Genomic DNA, 14,882 nt, shown 5'->3' with positions numbered 1-14,882 from the left:
CATCTGCTGGTGACTGCTGAAGCTGGCAGAGGGACCCAAGGGCTCAGGCCCATTCTTTCACCAGTGCACATCTGAACATCACCATAAGAAAAGGGGAAAAATAAAATACACATCATGTTAACATATAAACAAACAAAACTACATTTTATTTCAAGCCATGTCCTCATTCTTGTTGATTCTGACATCTCTAAAGATTCCCATTGTAGATGGGTATGATTTAATTTAAAGTTCTTAAAGCCCTTGACTAAAAAAAAATACTTTATGGTTCCCATGTCAGAATTATCCCATAGTCACTGCTACAGTGGAAGAAAGAACTTTCCTTACAGCTGTGGAATGCCAACCCTCTGCTTCACACGCAGACTCCAACAAGGACCACAGGCCTCAGGATCCCCTAGACAGCCCTGGATGATCACAGCTAAGATTCCCAAAACTTACTGCCCCTTGCCCACCTCCAAATGGAGTTCAGGAGCCTTAAAACACAAACATAATTCAAGGCTGTTCAAAAAAGGATTCATTTGAACTTGAAATTCATTATACTTGAAAGGAGATATTTAAAAATAAATAAGTTCTAACTTCCTTTTCAGTTTCTCCACAATGCAGGTGATAAGGGATCGTATGATGGGTGAAATCTCAAAACACTAAAAAGAAGCAGATGTTCACCTGAAGAGAAACTGTTTCCAGGCACCCAAATTTGAAGGACTTGGTTTTGTGGCTCCGCAGTTAAGAGACACTGAGGAATATAACAGATACTGAATTCAACCCTAGTTCAAATGAATCATTTGTTGTTTCTATTCTTTACATCACATCGTGCTCATCTTCACATCACTATGGCATATTTTTATACACTGTTTTGTTCACAGTAAGCAAAAATGTTTATTGTAGAGAAAGCAAGATAAATATAATTATAGTCTACAATTTTCATCCACTTACCAAATCTTTTCAAGTGTATTTTCTAGTTTACAAAGCAGCAATAATGCAAAACTTTACCTAAAGTGCACTATTTTCCAAGGACAGAGGCTTTAAAGAAACCAAACCAAACTTGATAATGTATGTGAGTTCAGGTCCAGATTTCTTTGGAAACATCAATTTTAAAAACAACATATAAGAGGTAAAACCATTATAAAAACTTCAAAAGAAGCCTGGCTGTTGTTGGGCCTCTGGCCCAAGGGCACCAGAAAGCCCTGCCTCAGGCCCATGGTAACAGCCAAAGCCGGCAACCCGGACCAGGGCTGGGGGTGGGGGTCAGGAGTCGGGGCAGAATACCTTAGAGCCTTTCAGCCCACCCAGCTGGTCCTTGTCGTTCAGTCCCCACACGAACACTTTGGTTCTTATCGTGGCCGCTGACTCCAGCCCCGCAGCCTTCTTTCTAATGAGGCTAGCCAAAGGAAAAATAAAGGCAGAAGTAGACACTCAGCATAAAAAGTTTTCAAGAAGTAAAAAGGAAAGAAACCTCAAGCACACACAGTTTGCTGGTTACTATCGAAAACGCTTTAAAGTTTTAATACAATAAATCCTTAAGTGTATGCAGGGGTATTCCAGAGGGTCAAAATTTCTAGATACCAGCATGCTACCTTTTAATACGAGAATTTTAACTTTTTATTTTTGGTGAATATCTTTCTATGATGCACTATGCAGTTCTCTTTCATCTTACTTATAAAAGCTGTTTTACTGACTCAGAGCAATTCCCACCCATCACCTCAACACACAGCTATGACAAGTGTAACTGGAGAAGACACTGGTTAAATGGCCCCAAGAATCACCTCTGGGGCCTGGCACTGTGGCAATGTCCCTAAATCTAGACATCTGTTTGGTCATTCTTTTCCCCCAAAGAAATAGTAAAATAAAGGCAGCCAAAATACCTTTAAGATACTGTAGCACAGACAAATGTCCCAAAGCAAAGTGCCATTTTCTTTACATCCTCTGCCCACCACCCTAGCCAGCTTGGGCTGGAGGTCCCCACGCCCCTGTCCTCCCAGAGACCTGCCCCATACCCTGAGGCTCCTGAAGCACAAGTCTGCCAGCTGGCTCCTGCCACCTCGCTTACCCCATCTCCTGCCCTGCCCTGAATGGGCGGGAAGTTTAGTCAACAAAGCACTTTAATTCTTGAGCTTGATAAGACCACAGAGTACAGGGGACACTGTTAGATTTTCTTGGTTGTTAGTTTGATGCCAGGCACTAAGGAACTGCTTCTTCTGTTTGACATTTCGAGTTTTTTGTATACTTCTGTTCTATATATATAAACTAAGATGAACAACTAAGAAGAAACTAGGTTCTAGGTAGGTAAGATTTTTTAACGTATCATATACCAATTAATATTTAAGGGATCAAAATTTCATGATTTGGAAATGAAAATGTAGGAAAGCTCTTCATCTGATACCAGGCACAAGAGAGAAAGTACACAAACACTGTAATTATCAGTCTTCCTTGACTTACAATGGAGTTATATCCCAATAAATCCAAGTATGTAGGAAATATCATAATGTGAAATGCATTTAATACACCTAACCTCCCAAGCATCATACTTGGCCTAGCCTACCTGACACATATTCAGAACACCTACATTAGCCTACAGTTGGGCAAAATTATCTAACTCAGAGCCTATTTTACAACAGTGTTGATATCTCATGTAAATGATTCAATATGTACCGAAAGTGAAAACAGAATGGCTGTGTCGGTACAGAATGGCTGTAAGTATGTATAGGCTGTTTACCCTCGTGACCGTGTGGCCGACAAAAGCTGTGGCTCACTGCTGCTGCCCAGCCAGCCTCAGGAGGTTCATGCCACTTATGGCTAGCCTAGAAAATGATCAGAATTCAAAATTCAAAGTACAGATTCTACTGAAGTCATATTGCTTTTACACCATCACAAAGTTGAAAAGTCATTAAGTCAAACCATCATAAGTTGGAGACCATCAGTACTTGAAATACCTTATAACACATTTTTAGTAAAAAATGTGTACAGGATGCCAGGAGTGACATTCAAGCTAACTGACGAATGGTCTCGCATGATTATCAATCAGTTGGAATGGAGACCAGCAGGTAATTAGTATGGGTGAACCCCAGCTGGGTGCCTGCCCTGTGGGAGACTGCTTGGACTACTCACTCATCCTCAAGTCTTTAGCTAATTAATGATAGCTGACAGAAAAAAAAAACAAAAAAACCTACTACATTCAAATATCTAGAATTTCCTCTGCTAATGATTCAATTACATAAAAATTTCATCAATGAATAAAAGCTCAAACTTTTTTGGTTATTTCACATATACAGTACATGTATTAATTACATTTGCCCAATTCACTTTAGTAGTACTGAATAAGAAAATGTGAATCTATAATTCTTTTTAAAATGCCAATGATTTATTTAAAGGGACTAGTATTTCTGGAACTTAATGTACATAGATACAATCAGTTTGAGCTATAACATAAAATGTATATTCTAGATAACATAGTGTTATATATACTATTTTCTTTCCAACATCTATGCAAAGGCTCTGAAATAACACAGGACAGAATTTAAACCCAAGGTCACAGAATCCTAGAATAACTGATTTATTATCACAGTTGCCACCCACTGATGACTAAGAGAATGGGCTTAATAGCAGTATAGTGCATGGCTCCTTTGTTTCAAGAAGAGCTGCTTACGTTGCACTCCAGAAAGCCCTGAGTACCAAGGTCAGCAGAGCTCGGCCAGCACTGGTACCTGCCTCCTTACGCACTTCTGGCAAGCACCTGGCCACACCAGCAATACAGCAGTGACACACACCAGCTCATTTCCCACATTCTTCCCCTCAGCAACTTCACTTTCAGTAATTCACCTAAGGAAAACGCAACTTATCTTGAAGACAGTGATTGTCTATGTTGTTTGCTGCTGGGATGTAAATGGGGCTTCGAACAGCCTCTGCACACACCAGTCCTCCACACACGCTTTGGAATAAAAAGATGTGCAGTAACCTGACAGATAGCTTTCTTTGCCCTTGGTATATGCCATCTTCCTGCCCAAAACACCCTTCCCCGCCTACTTTGCTTTGGTAACTCTGACTCTTCCTGGAAGCATGCCTTTGGGGGAAGTTTCCCTGCTCTCCTGGCAGACCATGCCCCTTTGTAGACTCTCAAATCACCCGCACCTCTCCTCTGTGCGCTTCCCACGCCAGAAGGCGCTCTAATGAGTGTGTGCTTGTCGGATTTTATTTTGCATATTCACCAAGGCATTCACAGGACAGAGAACACAGCTCAGTCCACAGTAGGTGTTCAATTTATCATGGGGAATGAGTAAACACAGGAACAATCATCACCACATTGCTCATACAAATAAGGAACTGAATGAGTAAATGAGAACACTGTCATAAGGTAAAATACTTCACTCAATAAAATATACGACACAAGACTACTTAATGATATGGATTTTCTGAAGATGGATGTCATTCACGTACAATAATGTGAATGCACTTAACACCACTGAAGTGTACACTTAAAAATGGTTAAGATAGTAAATTTTATGCCATGTATATTTCAACATATATATATATTTTTTAATTTAAAAGTTAACTATAGAATACTTAGCAAAAAAGGTATAAAGTACATACCAAACCATAGCATTTCACAGGAAAACACAATTAGGGACAGAGAAAAAAGAAAACTACAAGAATATATATCAAAATATTAGCAGTGATATTTTAGGTAGATTAAACATTTTTATTTCTACTTTTTGCTGGTATTTTACCTCTCTCTAAATTAAACATTTTCTTAAAATTAAATTGAATTATTATTTTTGAAGACTCAACTAAAATTTAACGAACATTCCTGTGGTCGTAACATTACTCTCATACGAGATACACGCTAATTAAGTATTTAGTTCTGAAGTGAGAATTTTGGAATGGGCACCACCAGTAGCAGACAGCTCTCACCTCCCACTGTTGCCTTTTTCGTCATCATCTTCTTCATTATCAGAAGCTAGGAATGGAACTGCAGCCAAATCTTCCTCCTCTGCACGGATCCGCCCCAGCAGGATCAGACCATGGATTTTACAATCAATCCCTGAGCTCCTGCACTGCTTTATTGCAATTTCAATATACCTGTGATACTAGACACAAAAAACAGTGTGCTACAGACTCTTTAGAATCAAACACATTAGATACTTCACCTCGAGAGCAGAACATTTGAGATATGGGATATGTGCAAACTCAGAGCTCCTTCCTTTACTTGGGTTCTGGAAACATCAAGTTAAGCAAAGTTAATGCAGACATATTGCCATAGGGTTTGCCTTCAAAGGAAGTCATTAATTCACCAAGTGTGTCTATCCAAGGTACTCATACTGATTTTCTTACTAAAATGAAATAGTATGATACCCTTACTGAATGACTGCATTCAAAATAAACCTTTCTGTCTTAAAAGCTTCCTTGAACCAAGATAAACTAAGCAAGAGATTAAATGTCAGGTAGTTCACAGAGCCATCATTTTTAAAACAAAATAATAATAGTTGAATATATATAAAGTAGAGAAAATAGCACAACTAGCGCTGTGATCCCATCAAGTAGTTCAACAATTATCAACGAATGACCAAATTTGTTCACGTACGGATTATCATAAGAAAATTCCAGGCAGTATACTGTTTCAAAGCTTCAGTATGTATCACTGAAACATGGGCATTTAAAAAATATGTCAACATGACTATTATCACAGCCAGAACCATAATTCCTTATATCATTTAATAAGCCACCAGCAGTCAAATTTTCTGATCATCTTATCTTTGTATCACTGACTTGTTCAAATCAAGATCCAAACAAAATGCAAGCTCCCTCTGTAATTCCTTTGCCACTCATCTGTCATAGCTGGTTCTTTGTTCTGCAGATGCCCTGCATCCTGCATGGGTATTTAAAGAATTCCTCTAATCCTGTATCTCATGAGAACAGGGGGACGCGGCAGGAAGCACACACACCACCACTGACTTCTTACTGCCTCAACTGGCCCTGATCAAACCTCAGGATCCACCGATGACATTCAGCACAGGGTGAACAAAACAAGGGATACAGAAGACAAAATGGGAGATGAAAAACTCTACATGAAAAATAAAAAAGACCCAGCTTCTTTCTTTCACAAGAAAAAAAAACATGAAAATTAAGACTTAAGTGAAGTACAACGTGAAAGCATTGTTTGACTTATGACTCACACAAAACAACTTCAAAAGGACATTTATGGGATAACTGAGAACATTCAAACACTGAGTACTGTATGCTATTAAAGCACAATAGGTGTGATAATGGCACTGTGCTTACACTGCTTAAGTCTTTGTTGGAAATGAATACTAAAGTATACATTATTGAAATAAGGTCATGTGTAGGACTTGCTTTAAACACTCCAGAAGTAAAAAAAAAAAAACAGTGGGGACCCATAAGTGGAGAGACACTGGCAAAATCACTCAAAACTGTTGAAGAGGGATGATAGGTTCAAGGGGGATTCAGTAAATTTTATATTTGGTTATGTTAGAAAATTCCCATAATGAGCCATTTTTGTAGAAAAAGGCAATGCTAGAGAGTTCAGTAGCTTTGCAGAAATGGTAATATTCTAGTTCTTAAGTTGGTTAGAGGGATGGAGAGTGGGTCGTAAGTTTTCCAAGTACAAACAATGCCTCATGTATCTCATACTTTATACACACTATTCAGTACTTATCAAATCTACATAATAAACTGTTTTAAATTGAAGATTTACTGGATTTGTTAACAGATCTTTTATGAGTAATAATCTCCATTAATTACTGATCAAATTAATTCTGTAGTTACTGATTTGCTTGAAATACAAAAATATTCAACAGTGTAACTGAGATATTAGACAAGCTGTGTTGTTAGTTAGCAATGAGTTGGCAAAAAAATGCACTGCAATTCTGTATTTTTTTCTGAAAAACTCTGTATTATATTTCATTTTAATAATTTGTTAGTTTATTCATTTATTAACATGACTAGTATTAACTATAAACTAATCAGTATATCACAAAGCAGTGAGATGACATTCAATAATGAACAGTGTCCCATAATTCTATTCATACTGAGGATTGGAAGAAAATAAAACAAAAACCTTCTGGTGTACACAACAGCCAGGTCATCAACCCCTGGACCTGGAGAAAGAAGTTGGTACATTCCCACAGACTCTAAATACAAGTTACGAACCTCTCACCCTTGAACAAATGAACCTATCATAGGCCATGTATCAGCTTCTTTTAAATAGCATACTAGATCACCTTAAATCTGTCTTTTGTGAGCAGACCTAATAATAGTAATAATGATGGATGGTGAACCACATTTAATTATTTAAAAATAAAGCCACTTATAATTAACTTCAGATGAATAAAAAGTTAATTACTTGATATTTTATCCACTGTCATTATATCAACTGAGTCCTCATGAGATGACAGTATAGGTAACATAAAAAAATGCCTTAATTTGTATTATTTTAAATATATTTAGTTTATTAAGAGAGTATTAACATCAGTGCAGAAAGATTTACCGGGAGACTGGACAGACAGTCCCACTGCCCCGTAATACAGTGGTACGGTTTAAAGGAGCCTCACTGATTGTCCCAGAGAGAGTTTTCAAGAGATACGGTAAACCTGGATCCATTCTGGAAATTATCTTATTACCAATCAAACCAGTAATTCAGCACTTCATGACAAGCTCAGCACTTGATGCCAACAGACGTGAAAACAAAAGCATTTCAGTGTCCCAGCTGTGGCCAGAAAAACCACCCCACACTAACAGATGTTTAATTAAAACAACACTGGGCTGGATGCAAAGAACAGCCTGACAGGGCTGGTGACAATTCTGCTAGCATTTACCCTTGCTTCTTAGTGAAGACAGAATAAAATTTATTCTGTTTCCTTTTCAAGCTGACCTGGTAGGCAGCAAATTCAAGCTATATACATGTCAAATTTTAAGATAAATACAATTACTTGATTAAGGGAGAAAAATGGGCTTGGTGTTAGTATAGCCATGGTCAAAAATGTCACCCCCATTTGTCATTTGCAAATCATTGCAAAACTACCACACCTACTCACCTCTGTGCAATCATTCAGAAGGGACACCGTGGTATCAGTGGGGTTAATATTGATTGTCTTTAGTTCAATTAGATTATTTAGGGAATTTCCACCTATGGAAAAAAGGGGTAAAGGAATCAGACAAAGGCATTTTTATCTTAAGATAGAAGATACTTTTGAGTAAACTAATTCAATTACCTGACACCACAACCAGGGAAGGCATATAGCTACTGTCAGCAGGATCTACTATCATCTTTAATCTATGAACAAGAACATCTGGGAAAATTTCCAAATGAATCCAATGCTTGAAAAGAAAAGGCATTCCTCAGTTAGTAAAATTCATCTGTATTTTAGCTACTACAACAGTATCACTAAGGCTTGAATCCACATTAAGATTTTTAAAATATATAATGTGGTATGAGAAAGAAAGAACTCAACTTTAAGCTGGAAGAAACAAGAGTATTCTACTCCATTACTTGTCACCAGAATAAAGTCTCATTCTAAGCCCCAGAAATGATGTGTTTATGAACTCCTAATCTAGAGTGGTCACTTTATACCCATCAAGGAGTGGGTTATAGAAAATACTAGAGTCAAGATGGACAAAAAGCCCTTCTTCCCAAATCTGACCTGTATGTCCGAAAATGAATATCCACACATAAGTGCAATTATGATAGTATTCCAAAGATCAACACACATTTGTTAAGATATATTAGAAAAATTTCTAACCAGAAGCAGAATCTGAACTTGTACATTTTATGTAAAGTGGTTAAAAAAAATAAATAACTACACCCTCTAACATTGGCAAGTCAGATAAATCTGTTACCTATATTGTTTAAAATCTCTGACTCTAAAAACTGGATGCTATATTACTCTGTAACTTTAAAATAATTCTGAATGAAAATATAAAATGACTCCTGACAGGTGCCATCACAGTATAACTTAGCAGGTTTTTCAAAGTTCACTTTTAAGTTTTAAAAGGTAAAGCCATCTGAATAAAAGTGTTTCTAGAAGTGTCCCATGGCACATTACCTTTCCTTGGGAACCGGATGACTGCCAACAGGGCTCGCTGCCATCAATAAGACGAGAAGCCTGGTTCACAGAGGACGACACGTTTAGGCTCTTCACCATCCGGGCCCAGCTGTCCAGCATCATTCCTGGCTGACTGCTGGGGCAACGCTTCAGCTGCTTTCCAGAACGGCCACAAAATATCGCAGACTGTCCTGTACAATGGTGATCAAACAATGTTAATACTTGTCGGGTAGAACCTTTCAACCAAGAAATAAAGAATATTACATAGTGATGAGTTTCTTCATTCAAGAAAATAGTAAGTTTTCAAATAAAAAAGAGCTAATACCTAAAATGGTTTCAAAAAATCTAGTCAAGTTATCTTACACCAATTTATGAGATGAAGTTCATATATTGCTATGATTTATTACACTTGCCCCTCTCAAGTAACAATAGAGTGAAGTCTTTCCAGACGGAAGGACACATATAAGCTGAGGGTAAGTTCAGTAGCAGTGCTTATTGAAAACACTCTTATTCATGGTGCTTTTATAAATGCAAAGCAAAAACAAATTTGTGAACAATTTCTACTTCCATTAAGTGGCAAATCTGGAAGTTCATCTAGCTCTTCCATGAGGACAACTAGAAGAGGCAGACAAAACATTTGAAGATGAATAAATCTTGAAAATATCAGTTAACTAGCTGGTAAAGAATTACAGGACAAGAATCTGAGGAAGGCTGAGATGAAAGGAGGCAAGCAGGCGAGCATCACGACGGTTCACAGGCTGCTTTTCCCTGATGCTGCTGGTTTCTAAGGAGAGCCTCCGAGCACACACAGCACTCCTGATGGCCTAATGCAAGCAGGGACCGGGAAATGGGAGTCTAGAGCCCACCAGGAGACAAGGGGACAGGATGGCCACAGACAAATCCACACTTTGGGTTGGGATCTCAACAAGAAGAACCCTGAAGAGGAATGGTGAATTATGCAGGGTTTTGTTTTTACAGATGCAGCTCAGCATGAAATCTCATCTCTGAGTCCTGATTGAAGTGAGCTCTGAGAGTTACTTACCTCAGTTACCTGGAAGACCAACCCTCTCTCCCCAATCTCCGGAATAAGAGTATCTTAGGCCTCAAATTGATTCAATAAATTAATTTGTTCAATACAATATCCAGTACATAATGGCATATGAAGAGACAAGAAAACATGACTAAAATCTACTAGAAATGAGAGCCGACAGAAATAAACCCACAGAGGCTCCAGATACTAGTTATGAGACACAGATTTTAAAATAACTGTACTTCCTATGCTTGAAAAGACACTATTTCAGCAGAGAATCAGAAACTACTAAAAATCAGACTAGAACTATTCAATACTGTAATTAAAGTTACGAACTCAATGAATAGCTTTATCACCAGACTAGATTCAGATGAAAAGTGCATCAGTAGAAAACACTAAGAATGAAGAACTGAGGAGTAAAAGTTTAGAAAACAAATGAGAAGGTAAAAGATTTACAAGATAGAGATACAGTCTGACAGAGGTGATAGGAGTCCCAAAAAAGGGAGTAAGAGAAAATAGGACAGAGACAATTATTTGAAGAAATATGGAATGACTGAAAAATTTCCAGAACTGACAAAGATATTGCCACAGATCTTAAAAGCCCTGCTTTGGAACTAAGGAGTGTAGATTTTAAACGGTCTCACCAAACACACACACAGAAAGGTAATTATGTAAGGTGATGAATGTGCTAACTAACCAATTAACCTTACTGTGGTTATCACTTCACAATATATGTGTGTACCGAGGCATCACACTGAACACCTTAATAAACTGGCATGAAGTTATATGTCAATTATCGCTCACTAAAGCTGGAAAATAAATTAAATAAGTAAATAAAGGACCTTACCAACCACAAGGAAGATAGATATAAAGAAATGCACCTCTATGTACATGTAAAATTTGTGTAAGATAAAAACAAATGAATATCTTAAAAGCAAACTAAGGGGAAATACAGACTGACCAGCTTTAATGGAACAGTACAGTTCCAGCTGACTTGAGCAGAAATAAACTGAATTACAACAGAATAGTATTTTAAAGTGCTTAAAGAAAATTCTCAGCAAAAATATTTTTCAAAACTGAAAAGAGAAATAAAGACATTTTCAGGCACACAAGAACAAAATTCATAACCACAGACAGGCATAAAAGAAAATATCAAGGGTAAGAAAAAAATCTCTGGGTAGGAGAAAAATGACAGATGTAAAATGAAAGATTCACAAAGGAATAGAGAAAAATTACACTGCTAAATATGTGAAAAACCTGAGCAAATACTGACTATATACAATAACATGTCTTATATGATTATTATTAAATTTAAATTACATCAAATTATTAAAATGTACATGTGTAAAATTGCATTACATTAAAACCATGATATTTTAAATCATAATGAGGGTAAATGAAATTAAGGAGAGTTAAGGTCCTTCCTTGCACTGCTTAGGAGAAGGGTAAAAATACTAAATAATATTAAAATTTGGTAAGTCAAAGATGAATGTTACACCATATTGAGTAACTACTAAACCAAAAACGTGTGACACATATAACTACTCATATAGTACATAAAAACACACTAAAGCCACAGCAATCAGACAACACAAAGAGATAAAAGGCATCCAAACTGGTAAGGAAGAAGTTGAATTGTCATATTTGTAGATGACATGATATTATACATAGAAAACCCAGAAGATTCTACCAAAACACTACTAGTACTAATAAGCGAATTCAGCAAAGTTCCAGGATACAATATTGACACAAAGAAATCCATCACATTCCTATACCTTAACAATGAACTAGCAGAAAGAGAAATCAGGAAAACAACTCCATTTACAATTGCATCAAAAACAATACCTAGGAATAAACCTAAACAAGGAGGGGAAAGACCTTTACTCTGAAAACTATGAGACACTCACGACAGAACTTATATAAGACATCAATAAATGGAAATCTATCCCATGCTCATGGATAGGAAGAATTAAGATTATCTAAATGGCCATCCTGCCCAAAGCAATTTACAGATCAATGCAATCCCTATCAAAATACCAACAGCATTCATCAATGAACTAGAACAAACGTTCTAAAATTCATTTGGAACCACAACACCCCAAAAAGCCAAAGCACTCCTGACAAAGAAGAACAAAGCTGAGGGAATTATGTTCTTTGACTTCAAGCTCTAGTACAAAGTCACAGTAATCAGAACAATTTGGTACTTGCACAAGAACAGACCCATAGATCAAAGGAACAGAATAGAGAGCCCAGATTTGAACCCGAGCATACATAGTCAATTAATATACGATAAAGAAGCCATGAATATACAGTAGGGAAAAGACAGCTGGTGTTGGCAAAAACTGGACAGCTACACGTTAAGAGAATGAAACTAGATTATTGTCTAACTCATACACAAAAGTAAACCAGAAATGAATCAAATACCTGAATGTTCATGAAACCATTAAACTCTTCAAAAAAAAAACATATGCAAAAATCTCGATTTTTTCTTGGACACATCATGGGGAAAGGAAACAAAACTAATAATGAAAAAGTGGGACTACATCAAACTAAAAAGCTTTCATACAGCAAAGGACACCATGAGCAGAACAAAAAGATGGCCCATAGTATGGGAGAATATATTTGTAAATGATTCATCGGATAAGGGGTTAGCATCCAAAATATACAATATACAAAGAACACATACACCTTACCACCCAAAAAACAAATAACTTGATTAAGAAATGGGCAGAAGACATGAACAGACACTTCTCCAAAGAAGAAATAAATACAAATGGCCAACAGGCACATGGAAAGATGCTCCACATCACTAATCATCAGGGAAATGCAAATTAAAATCACAATGAGATATCACCTCACACTGGTTAAAACAGCCACTATCCAAAAGGTAAGAAACAACAAATGCTGGCAAGGATGTGGAGAAATAGTAACCCTCCTACACTGTTGGTGGGAATGTAAATTGGTGAAACCACTCTGGGAAGCAGTATAGAGGTTCCTTAAAAGCTGAAAATAGACATATCATTTGACCGAGTAATTCCACTCCTAGGAATTTACCTGAAGACAACAGAATCCCTGATTTGAAAAGATATATACACCCCTATGTTTATCGCAGCACTATTTACAATAGCCAAGATATGGAAGCAACCTAAGTGTCCATCAGTAGATGAATGGATAAAGAAGATGTGGTACATATACACAATGGAGTATTATTCAGCCATAAGAAGAAAACAAATCCTACCATTTGCAACAACACGGATGGAGCTAGAGGATATTATGTTCAGTGAAATAAGCTAGGCGGAGTAGACAAGTACCAAATGATTTCCCTCATTTGTGGAGTATAACAACAAAGCAAAACTGAAAGAACAAAACAGCAGCAGACTCACAGACTCCGAGAAGGGGCTAGCGGTTTTCAAAGGGGAAGTGTTGGGACAGGTAAAGGTGGAGAGGGGAATAAAGGTGCACAATAATTCGCAATCACAACAGAAGCTGATTATGGGGACTGTTGAAACACTGTGATGTACATTTGAAACCAACAGAAGACTGTATATTAACTACACTTAAATAAAAAAATTAAAGATAAAAAAAGAAGAGACATATCAACAAGTGCTATATGTGGAATTTACTTGGATTTTGATTTAAATCAATAGTAAAAAAAGAACAATAATTATGAGATGACATGATATTTCAATGTCTTTTTTAAAGAATCCTTATCTTTTTAAAAATACATTAAAAAATGTGTGTAAAACATTATGGTGTTTGGGATTAATTCTAAAATGATCTAGTTTGGAGTGTAGTCTGGTGGATAGGAGTATAAATGAAACAAGATTAATTAATTGTTGAAGCCAGGTACTCTATTTATGTACATTATAAAATTTCCATATTAAAAAGTCAGAAGTTTCGGGGAAAAAAGCAAAAAAATATGTGTAACTTCTACACCAGTAACTGGAGGGGAGAGGAGGCTGTGAAATAATGAAAACATTAGTCAGAAAATGTAATGAAGAAAGAAAGGCAGAAAACAGGAGGAACAAGTAACAAACACAGAAAAGTTGACCAATCTGAATAAAAACATATTGGTAATTGCTGTATATGTAACTAACAAAGTGAACCAAATAAAAAACAAAAATTATCACACTGATACTCGAAAAATCTATCCACAACTTACAAGCTACATGTCTAAAATACAAGAATACAGAAAGATTGAGATAAAGATACACAAAGCAAACACTAACTTCACTACAGAAACTGCAGGAGACATTCTTTTAGGTACACATAAAACATTTATAAAATCCCATCAGATGCTGAGTCATCTCAACACACAGAAGTTTAAGAAAACATCAAAGATCAATCAGGGCACATACTCTGAATGCAATGCAAAAACCAGGAAAATAATGCATAGAAAATGCACGCATGTTTGAAAATTTAAACAACGATGAACTCAAGAAAATAATACCCATGAAATTCTACTAATTGATGGAGTTGTAAATCTTGAAATGAATAACGGAATATTACTACTTATCAGTATTGCAGGATAGTGTTGCAGCCTTGCTTAAAGATGTATTTAAAATTGTAAGTTATATTAGAAAAGATCAAAGTGAGAAATTAAAGAGCTAAGTATTCACCTCAAGAAAACAGGAAAAAAAAAATCAACCTAAACCCAAACTCCATAGGAAAAAGAAAAAAATAATAAAGGTATGTGAGACAACAAACTAAAGCCAAAAGTTAGTTGTCAGAGAACACTAATTACATTGATAAAACCATGGCAGGCTGATCAAGAAAAAAGAAGAGTGTCCAAAGTTAGCTTT

At 36.6% G+C, this 14,882-nt stretch overlaps 1 protein-coding gene across 5 annotated transcripts in view; it reads right to left on the bottom strand.

Annotated features, from left to right (window-relative positions):
* The window catches only part of HERC2 (HECT and RLD domain containing E3 ubiquitin protein ligase 2), a 278,650-nt gene that overhangs the window by 80,808 nt on the left and 182,960 nt on the right, over positions 1–14,882 (bottom strand). For all 5 annotated transcript variants that reach the window (XM_036876980.2, XM_036876984.2, XM_036876983.2 and 2 more), the window contains 5 exons: positions 9,051–9,241; positions 8,220–8,325; positions 8,043–8,134; positions 4,903–5,078; positions 1,264–1,375 (listed from right to left, as the gene is read on the bottom strand). In XM_036876980.2, coding sequence (XP_036732875.2) covers positions 1,264–1,375; positions 4,903–5,078; positions 8,043–8,134; positions 8,220–8,325; positions 9,051–9,241 — 677 coding nt within the window. The remainder of the gene's footprint in view (positions 1–1,263; positions 1,376–4,902; positions 5,079–8,042; positions 8,135–8,219; positions 8,326–9,050; positions 9,242–14,882) is intronic.

Source organism: Manis pentadactyla, chromosome 18 (genome assembly GCF_030020395.1).
Source record: "Manis pentadactyla isolate mManPen7 chromosome 18, mManPen7.hap1, whole genome shotgun sequence".
NCBI classification, from domain to species: Eukaryota; Metazoa; Chordata; class Mammalia; order Pholidota; family Manidae; genus Manis; species Manis pentadactyla.
Note: the sequence above shows the minus strand (reverse complement) of the source record. Positions and strands in the feature narration are given on the sequence as shown.